The following is an 11076-nucleotide window of genomic DNA, read 5'->3' as shown; positions in this document are numbered from 1 at the left end:
ATTACTTCAACGGAAGGTTTCCAGATGGATATGCGGAGCAAAACCATCTGGCGGAGTCATGTTAGCGATATCTAGCAAGGAAAATGTTATTGATTTTGCAACTCTAATTGCTCGAAGGAGAACACTGTTAGAATGGAAATCCCAATTACCACCTATGTGTAGGTACGTACTTGACTGCATGATCTGGGTGAACTGTAAAGTGCCTTGAGATGACATGTGTTGTGAATTGGCGCTATAGAAATAAACTGATTGAATTGAAATGATGCTCCTAAAAATTGAAAAAGTGAAATATTTTCTGAAATGATCAACCAAAAAATTCTACAAAGTCTGGGAGCCTTTACTGAGTTATTTTGACAAACTTGCAACTGTCCCTTCTCGCTAGTAAACGAGTCATAAAACACTACAATCTGAATGGCATTGTACATCTGTTTTAACAACAATAAAAATGAGTAAAAAAAAGAAAAGCGGTCCATAATAATTCTCAGTATAACGTCTAAAGTGACAGAATAAGATGAATCTAAAGGGGTGTGAATATGTTCTTACTTTGACACCGTCTGGATGATGAAGACATCTTTTCCTCGGACAGACTCTTGGATCTGTACCCGCGTTTCTAAGGAAACAAAAACAGGGTATAAAAAAAAAAAAAATCCAGCCTGTTATCTGATAACAAAGCCTGAGAAGCTCATCTGCCCCCCCCCCCCACTGCTGTAGATACCAGCATTCCAGAACTAAACCACCCACATTAGCAGAGAATTAGAAACACAACGGTTTCCCACAACAGTGTGGACAGACGGGTTCTGTAGTTTAACCTCAGATTGATCCGTTTTTCAATGATTTTTTATCATCAGTCTCAGATAAACAGGCAGCAGGAACAGTTTGCCTTAGAATCAGTATCTAAATCATTAGTGACAATGCTGGTAAAAACAAACACCAAAGGCTGAAATAAAGTCATGTCAAACAGATCATCTCTGCTTAGACAGAATGTGATTGAGCGTGAACGTATTCTGACCCCCAGTTTAAACTCAGCTCCAAACTTCTAACTCCATGATGTCTGCTCCGCTGTGGTGCGAAGCCTAGAGGAGCTCTAAGCTCACATGGAGCATCAGACGCCTCTGAAGTCAGACCACACCCCCTCCCATGTATTTTAAAGAGGCATTTATGAAGAAACACATTCATAAGTGAGGTTTTAAAGACATCTTTATTAAACCTTTTTAGGAATCTGGTTATAGTTTTATTGGAACGATATGATTGGGTAAAATAAATAGATTTTCTTTGAACCAATTCATAAAACTATTTAATCGCTGCTCCAACATTTGCTCTAAATCTTTTTGAACCAGTCAGAGGGACTGAGGTCAATGACCTGAGCTCACTGTGTTTGTAGCAGCTTTGCATTCCCTGCTCTGTGGTTTGAGCTTATTTACATTACTTTTGTTTTGGTGAGGTCATGGTGAATAAAAAGAGCAAGAACAATCTAAATGCTCAGGGTTGAGTTCTTAATGTTCAGATTAATGGTCCAACATACTTGTTTTCTAATTACAGTTTTAATTATTCTGAAAATGGCGGCCTCATCATCAAACAATGACCCTGATCCGCCTGGATAACTAGATTGATACCGGTAGTAAGAAATAAGAAACTGATTCCCAGCATCATCGTTTCAAATGAAGAAGACGTTTTGTAGGTGGAAAAAAATGCTATCCAGAAATTTTACTTTCAAAAACTCCAAAATCAAAAAGGTCTTAAAGAAATCCGTCATTCATTCCAATTCTTCTTTTTTGAAAATCTTAATTTTTATAAAGAAAAAAAATATTTTTTTTAAACTTTATTTCATCACATCCATGATCAGAGGAAATGGTACTTTGCACCTAACAGTGAATATTGGACGTTCAGTTTAAAATAATCCAAGTATGATAATAGTTCCGTCTGAATGATTGAAAATAGTTGTTTTAATGGTTTTGAGTCAGATACGTGGCGGGTAGGGGAGGGCGCTTCCTGTTGGTCATCAACTTACCTCTGTTTGCTTCCTGGTAAACCTGCACCTTTCCCAGCTCCACCCCTAATCGCCTAGAATGAGAGAAAACAAGAATGAGAATATATATTCAGTCACTTATTAATGTTATTTAACATTTCGCCAGATTATAACCAGAATGAAATCAAATATTTTAATGAAAACTTGGTGTTACTGAGAAATGGAAGGAAAGAAATGGTTTTAAAACGTTCAAACAGATCTGAGCTCATCAATAATAACTTCTGTGCCTCCTGAGGGAAACCATTCTCACAGCATAATGCTGCCCCCACCATGCTACACACTGAAAGAATGTGTCTTCAATAGTACCGTCAGGAAAGGACATCTTTTACTAGAAACTATTGCAATAATTTATAATATATATATAATAAATAATGTAGGCTCACCCTATAAAAGATCAATAAACCTTCTATTTTGAAGAACACTGGAAGAGGACGACATTTTCTGAATAAAAGAAGTCATGCATATTTAGTTGCATATTTAGATACTTTTATACAATTATTTCATAACAAGAAACAAGATACAGCTGTATTAAAGTAAGTAAATATGCTTGCATAGATGAAAAAGACGCATTAATTTATTTTTTCAGGGGAAGAAAAGTAATATTGAAAAGCTTTGAAAAGTTGCCTCCAGCCCCCATCTGACAGTCAGATTCATTTCCAGATTACACTCTAAACAGCTGGATCTACCTCCTCCAAACTCCTCACAACATGTTCTTGATCCAGAATAATTCATCATTGCGCCATGTTCCCACACTGTTTACATTTAATCACTGCTGCACTTTATGGAATCGAAATGTTCATTTACTGTCTGAAAAGCAGCAAAGTAAATGAAATCTCTGTGTAAACAAAATGAAAATAAAAGTTGTCTAAGTCTAGGTTTAAGTTGCCAAACCAAGGGAGACACATAATTTTAATAAAAAAATAACTGTGCTTTATGGGAAGCACATAAAGAAACAATGGAAAAAAAATGGTTTTGCCACAAGTTAGAGATTCACACTTCCTGGAATTTCCTTGATGTGGTTCAGCTTTACTCTGTTCTTCCGTAGCCTTTCCAAATTTTGCTTGAATGCTGTTATAATTCCTGTTGCTGGTGAACTTTTTCCTTAGCCTGACGTAGTCCTACTCAATTCTAGTCAGAATATGAGTCTGATACTGCTCCATAGAGCTGTGATTATGGGGCGTGTTTCGAACGAACCAGGAAAAAAAATGCCTCTGCACTCAATTGGATAGACCTACAACCAATAAGAGCAACGGAGTGCGTGACGTATGTTAAGCGAGGCATAGTTGTTGTCCACAAAAATCAAAGCGTGCAGTTGCACGCCTAGAATAAGAAGATGAGCCTTGATCGCGTTTCTCTGTTCCTCTTTTAAAATTAATTTGCTGTCGATATCTTCTAGAACAGACCTAATAACAGAATCTACTCACCTCAACTCTCCGGCGGCAGCCATTGTTGTTGTCACCCAAGCGCGCATTGGTCACGTGGTTGATTACTTTACTGTTGATCATCTGTCCATCGTCGTATAAAGCCCGCCCTGACAATTTGACCCGACCTCAAACGTTGTGGGCGGGACTAAGTTCGGAATGGCACCCAGGCTACTTTTTCCTACCACCCTTTTTTTCTTAATCTTTTTTTTTTTTTTTTTTTTTAAGTAGTTTTAATACATATTTTAAGTGAGAAAATCCACCTAAAAACATCATCTGTTAAGTCAGTTCATCCAGATTACCATCCTGTCATCAAATATTATTTCTGTTGGAGCCGCTCAGACACCCGTACACCGGCGCTGCTCTGTCACCTTTCAACATCAGCCTCTGGCCCGGTCGCCTCTTCACGGTGTGCCGCTACCGTTCACGGCGGCTGGAAGTAGATGTTTAGCTTTTTTCACGTACGTAATCCTAACTGTAGCCCCCAGGATAATAAAATCGAACATGTTTTGCCAGAAGGTTTTGACATTTTAAGTTAATTTAGGCGTTAATAAACAGTTTCAGAGGAGTAATCATAGCGCTCTGCATCAGTAGTGCTGTGTCTGACTCCCTGCCAGCTCCCAGATCAGCTTCTCTGATTGGTTGGTGCGGCACGTCGAGCAGCAAAATGCAGCTGCTGCTTCTGAAGCGTCAGATGTTCAGGAGCTCGTGAGGCGCTGCTTCGGCTGCTAAAAAAACAAAAAACAAAAAAAAAACCGCTGCGGGAACTTTTGCTGAACCAAGATGCGCGTTGACCATTGACCTTGCATGTAAACTAGCTGCTTTAGGTGTGAATGTGGTATTCTTTGTCGACAAGAAATCATAATTGGTAAAAATGAAACAAAAACCTCACAAACAATGTTTTACTCCTTAAACAAGCCGCTTTATACTTTAGTAATATTAAACGCATAATTTTGACTTTTTAACATTGGTTTGGTGATAAAACGCTTCAGTGTGTGGGGAACTCAGACAGCCAACTGGATGTAGTTTTTTTCCCCAGCAGGTTGTGTTTTAGTTGAAGCTCCAAGTTTGTTTTATTGCAGCTTTTAGTTGCTACTGCTGAACAATGAATGTGCCGAACCGGCTGCTCCAGGCTAAGAGGTTCACTGCAGCCATCTGGCTGGAATCCAAGGTGCTTCCTGTCTGCCGCCGTCACATTCGGCTTTAAAACCAATTCCACCTCTTTCTAAATTCTGGACGACCGTTTCACTGACTGGCTCCTCCTCATTTGGCTTTAATGTTAAACTGACATCATTTATTTTATTGCTCATATTGAAGTTTGGCTTTAAAAAGAGCTTGATGGGGAAAGAAAGACGGGACATTTACTTAATTAAAAAAAGTTTTTACACTCCCATGAGTTGGATTTTTGACTTTAAATTATTATTTTTTTTGACAAATGAGAACAAAGGAGACGGAAACGGTTTCATGAAGTTCTGACGTAGCAAATATGTATGGCTAATCAGCTGTTAGCGCTGCCGGCTTCACATTAGCATCACATGATGGCGTGAAACATCACTAGAGTTTGGTTTAGCCAAATTATGTCCTTTTTGGCTTCCACATGCATCCCTGTGGCGTTGAGCAACACCTCCGATTGGAAAGGTTAGCAAACATCTAAAGATCCTGTGATTTGGCTAATAAATACCACCACCATCAATGGATTCAACAGAAATAAACATGAATATTTATATGGAAATAAAGGGAGAAAATAAACCTGTCAAAAGTATTTAAAATATAGTTTTCTAGCATAATGTATCAAAGTCCTGTCGTGAAATGTAGTGTCCAGCAGACAAAGACAAGTTGTTCCTTCCTTCTCTAAACAGTTTCATGTTTTTAAAATTTTAAGAGTTTGTAGCACTAAGCATCAGCGGATGTTTACATTTGGTTCCATCATCAGAACTGAGAGATCTAAAGTGAACATAGTTAAACACAGCTTTGAAAAATAATAAATAAAAAACTCGACATCATGGGAAACTTGGGCCACATTCAGAGGTGATTATTTAGGATATTTAGATAATAAAAATCCTATTTTTCCCAAAAGGCAAAAGCCATGCACTCCTCTTTGTTTTTAAAAATATATAAATATAAAAAATATAACCGCAGATGTCTGGGGGACAGTGATTGGCCTACATGTTATGAATGCTGGCGTACATTAAATGATAAATTATGAACAGTTTAGTTTGTGCCTTCAAGTCGTTGCCCATAGGAAGACGTTACTTGTATATAACCTAACCGAATATCTTCAGAACGGCTCCAAATGAAACAAAACTCATATGGGTGAGTAGAACATGATGTAATAACGTCAAATCAAGGGCCCAATGTAAAAAAAAAAACAAACAAAAAAACGACGTTTCCATTTTAGAAATCTCTAAACGTGCCATTAGGGGTTTAACTCTTCCTTATTCTACACCTGTGGGGTCCTCAACACCCCATAAACCCCCCCATACTCACTCAGCGATCCTCTTGCCGAGTTCGCGACTCGACGGGTGCGAGTTGGCGGTGAAGATCACCAAGCCGCCCTTGGTGTGGTTCATGTCTCTGGGGTCTCGGCCGCTGCTCTGGCCACACTCAGGCAGTGGATCCCTGGGCACCCACGCTGCGCTGAGACCTTCCTGCAGTGGAGATGGAGGAGCGGTTAGCAACGAGCAGGAACACCGCTAAACTAAAGAGGCCGGTTTGAACAGAGCACAGGATCCAGTTTGCAGCAACAGCCTCTCATTTCAGCTGGTGAGATCAAGCTCATTTCTCAGTGAGCAACTGCTTAGGAAACCACTTCCAATGAAGAAAGGGGGTCTCCTCTTGTGAAAATAAAGACATTTTTCCCATTAGAAACAAGCATATACTATCAGGGACGGAGCTAGATGGGGGGCCAGCAGGCCTTAGCTAATGATATGCCACTCCCTTTTTCTCCTCCAATGGTGGAATAGTGGAGATTGGAATAGCAGGGGACGGAGCGACCGAACCTGACCCCTTCCCCCCGCCTGCCTTACCGTGCTCCCCAGGAGTCCACGGGGCCGCCGGTGTCCAGGCCAGTCGCTCCATCCCCGGCTGCCTCCCTGCCCCCGTCTGCCGGGGTTCCCGGACCAGCCGGCGCTGACGGCTCGGTTCGAGTGGCCGGTGTGCTTCGACTACGTGCTGCACTGTGGTCGACCAAAATCTCACCCGCTACGTTTTTATTTAGTCTCATCAACGAAACCTCACACCCATGATTCTTCATCAAAGATCCATGTTTAGCTCGTCAGTTTTTGTTATCGTCATGAAAAAGGAGGAGCGTCAATTAAACAATTTCATCACTGTTGACGACAACAACGTTGCTCATAAGTTTATAGATGTCAACGTTTTGTTTACATGATCCAAGTTGAATACAGCAGCCCAACATCATTCTCTACCAACATAGTGGGTTTTAGAGATAGGTTGATGTAATCTTACAAATATGCATCTCTTTACATTTGTCTTTATTGTATGCATTGTACCAAGTTTAATTGTGCATGGAACAAATAACCTTTATAATTATAGGGGTAGAAACAGAGAACATGATGTGAAGTTTAGGATGTTTTATGGATTTTTAGATTTTCAGCATGTTAAATTCTATCTGTTAAAGTTGCCCAGAATGATTAAATCTAACTTGAAAAACACACTAACTTATGTTAGTGGGTGAGCAACTTAGCAGATGAAGTAAAGCAGAATTAATCTGAACTACTTTCCAACACGTGACTCTATAGCTGTATTCATGCACGACTGTCGCTCTGATATGGCAATACGAACGACTAACTTCCTTCAAACCACTTCAGCTCTTTGAAATGTTACCTTCTGTCGCCAAGTTATTTGAACATTATACTACGTTGTTACCATGTTTCTGATGTCTTTAAAGGGATTGTGATTATATGATGTTCCTGTTCTGGAATAGTGAACAACTGATAGAAGAGTTAAAGAGAAGAAAAGATGACTTTTATAATAAACTAAATCAGAGCAGAGGAAACAAGGAAGATGAATAGAAAAATAAAGACAAAAGGCAAAAAAATTATATTGCTGTTACTTTTGATTATTGATTGAATATGCATTTGAAAATGTAACCATCTGTTTTTTTTATTTTATATCAATAATATTTCATTTCTTTTTCTCCAGATTCAGTCTCAGAAATCAGGTCACATGACTAACCTTTACGTTACAGTAAAGTGGCTAAAAGTTAACCATGGCCGCTTTAAATCATTTTACAACCATCTGTGGCAAAACTGGGAATAAATCTTTGTTTAAGGTAATATTGAGTCATTTTAAATAGTTTATGATCGGAAACAGAAAAAAAAAAAAAAAAAAAAAACCCTTCCGGGAAGGCCCAAAAAAAAAAAAAAAAATGTTTTCGTGATCCATTAGACTTTATGTTCCTCTGTAGGTTCTATATAATTTGAATCAATTGTCAATGTTGAAAAGTGATCAAGTTTATGGCTAGAATAAGATCATCATGTCACTGTTCAGTGTTTGGCCCCGTTTAGATTAGAAACTTACATAAAAGGCTGAGGGGAAAGTTAAGGTTATAGAAAATATGTTGAAGTTGTCATAGTTGGAATATGATAAAGGCTCGACTAGCAGGGGAAGCATTATACCGATAAAATCTGTAATCATCTCTTTATTATCTATAGGATTCAAACCCGGAAAAAAATTATATATATATATATAAAATTAGAGCTGCAACTAACGATTACTTTGCAAATCGATTAATCTGTTGATTATTTTTTCGATTAATAATTGGATAGCAAAAGGTTCCTAAAAGAAGTTTTTTTTTTTTACAAAATTAAACCAGATGAAACTAAAACTTTTCCACTTGAGGAGTTCTGGATTGAACATTTTGACAGATTAAAAGGTTTTTTATATTACATGCTAAATCTTTACATTTTTATAAGAATTTTGATATAAAGGCTCCTCTAACAGGGTCACTGTTAGCTAACATATTTTATCGTCTCTATATTCCAGTTAACGATTAATCAACTATTAAACTAGTTGTCGATTATTTCAATAATTGATTAATCTGATTAATTGTTTCAGCTCCATATAAAATGTTAGAATATGAACGTTTGTTCAGTGTTAAAAATTGTCTATTTATTTGAACTAGTTACAAAAGAAGACCTTTTTAAAAACAGAAACGGATACTCAAGACTTCCTGCAGTAAAATGGTAACATGATGAGAACAACTTTACTGGATCAGGAGTCTTTAGGAGCGTTTGTGTTTGTCTGTCTTTGTACAGCACAACTTGAAAAGTTAAGAACAGATTTTAACGTTATTTTTACCAGCGGCCGGCCTCGTGTCAAAAAAAAATCATTAAAACCATGTAATGATCCAGATCATCTGAGAGTTGTAGCTATAGGTTTAAATCATAATATAGAGGGGAAATATGCTGCCTGTGATTAAATCCATTCCCTCCACAGATGGTGTATAAGAAGGTGAGCCTCCGATCAGACTTTAAGCATATTGACGACACATTTAAACAAAGTGATAATATTGACAACTGTGGTGAATTTGCACACAATAGAAGCATGGTGCTATCAGGGTGTAGTTTGCACCCTGATCCTGTGATGTGTGATAAGACCCATCTGCTCTATCCCCTCAAAAGACATTCATTTACTAGTTAGTTACAATTTAAATAAAAATGCGTCTTTTAATAGGATAGTCAGAAATTTTGCTTTATTTCTTGTTGTAATTTTGATCTTTAAATAAGGTTGGATTTACATTTAAAAAACGGATAAATGACTTAACTCCAGTAATCTCTATGATGTTTTCAAACTATTAGAAAAACTCAACCTTACATATGTTTAATTAGCCTGTAAAATATCTAGATTTCAGTAATTGTTTCTACATAAATCGATGAAATTTTAAAGGTGCTGCTTGGAAAAACGGTACCAGAAAGCTTTATGTTTGAAAATACACAATCATGCCTCTCCATATACCACCTAAATTAATAATAAAAATAAAAATATATATAATAAATACATAAAATAATTAAATACGACCTAAAATAAAAGAACCACTGCAGATATATTTACTGATATTAATTGTAACTTCTTAATAAGTAGAATAATTAATAATGCTTTACAGATTTTCATGGAAGTAGCTGAATTTATTTGTTAAGTTATTCTTCTTTTGTGATTTTAATGACAACTTTTCACAAGTTTCAAGGTAAATTTGGGAACAAATGACACCAGGTTGTTTTCTGAAGCGAAATGTCAAAAAGTTTATCCAAATTAAAATTATTTTAACTATTCGGACAAGAAAAAAACAAAACAAAAACCCAGCCATGCTAATTGGAGGTGATAATAATCATTATAAGAGGGCATATCAGGTTACAGTCTGTGATAAACAGTAGAAAAACGGTCAGACTACAATAAGAAATAATGTGCGAAAAAGTAAAAATGTTAGAAACTCTTCAAACGATTTTAACAATTGTGTTTTTTTGCGGTAGTTCCTTGTTTATAAGAAATGAGCACGTGACAGGCAGTGGGTGAAAACAGTCACGACGTTAGCTTTAACCATGCTATGCTAACCAACACAATTCAGGGATGTATTTTAATTTAACACTGTACCAGATTTAAAATATGAGCTGCTCTAATACAGAAATAAAATAATAGACCATAATAGTAATCATAATAAATAATTCATCAAGAAACAGGGAAATAGGATCGACTTTAGCATCGTAGCATAACGAGAAGCCAACATTAACGCCTGAGTACTAACGCGAGATCTGGCTAAAAATAATCCCTCCGAGGCAAAGCTCGCAGAGCAGCGGAGGGATTTTTCATGGGTCGGTGAGCGTCTGGCTGCAAGGTTAACAGGAAACACCGAGAACAGGGGGAATAATAATCATTATAGAGCCTCTCTTACCAGCTTGTGTTTCAGATCCGGTTACAACCTGCAACCAGCCGTATTTGAATATCGCTTCAAGCCTCCGAGGCTTTTCAACCTGCCCGACTCAGACTGTCTGACTGCGCGTCGCACGGAGTCTTTGACGGACGTGGCCACTGGCCAATCAAATCAAAGGGATGTATGGGCGTATAGAATGGGCTCTCTTGGCAGCCATGACACGTTGGCGCTGACGCCATGCTGTGAGTGGCAAATTCATCTAGTTTATACAGCTTAACTAGCTCGCTCAATAAAATATGATCGTTTTTGTACCAGAAAACGTCCCAATTGAGACAAAACTGAACTATATTCTCGTATCAAAATAAATACATTTAAAAAATAACACGCATTTATAATGTATCCCAAATTGCTACCATAATTTAACCCTTTATAAGGCAATTTAGCGTTTCTGATCACTTGAATATCCCTTACAAATGGGTAAAAAGTTAAATGTTAAAAAGTCAAGGCAAAAAGGTAAAAAAAAAAATATTAAAATGTTAAAAAGTATTGATAAAAGGTAAAAAGCTAATTGAAAAGTTAAAAAAGTTAATGAATTTCTTAAAGAAGCACTTTTGTTATTTTTCTTAACATATTCAGGCAAGATTGCAGTTCTTGTTATTATATTGAGATTCATTTTTGCCATCAAAATATCCATATTTTTTAATGTTACAAAGGTAATAAGGTGTTTTCCTGGATTCAAAAAA

General features: G+C 37.2%; 1 protein-coding gene across 1 annotated transcript in view; it reads right to left on the bottom strand.

Annotated features, from left to right (window-relative positions):
- prpsap2 (phosphoribosyl pyrophosphate synthetase-associated protein 2) overlaps window positions 1-10492 on the bottom strand; it is a 20011-nt gene extending 9519 nt beyond the window's left edge. Inside the window, exons 1-4 of the mRNA XM_015397857.1 lie at window positions 10355-10492; window positions 5935-6095; window positions 2009-2061; window positions 544-610 (exon numbers count right to left, since the gene is read on the bottom strand). Of these exons, the coding sequence (XP_015253343.1) occupies window positions 544-610; window positions 2009-2061; window positions 5935-6017 (203 nt within the window). The 5' untranslated portion in view covers window positions 6018-6095; window positions 10355-10492. The remainder of the gene's footprint in view (window positions 1-543; window positions 611-2008; window positions 2062-5934; window positions 6096-10354) is intronic.
- Window positions 10493-11076: the final 584 nt, after the last annotated feature.

Source organism: Cyprinodon variegatus, unplaced genomic scaffold (assembly GCF_000732505.1).
Source record: "Cyprinodon variegatus isolate N-32 unplaced genomic scaffold, C_variegatus-1.0 Scaffold893, whole genome shotgun sequence".
Classification (NCBI taxonomy): Eukaryota; Metazoa; Chordata; class Actinopteri; order Cyprinodontiformes; family Cyprinodontidae; genus Cyprinodon; species Cyprinodon variegatus.
The sequence above is the reverse complement of the archived record's forward strand: the minus strand, read 5'-3'. Positions and strand labels throughout refer to the sequence as shown.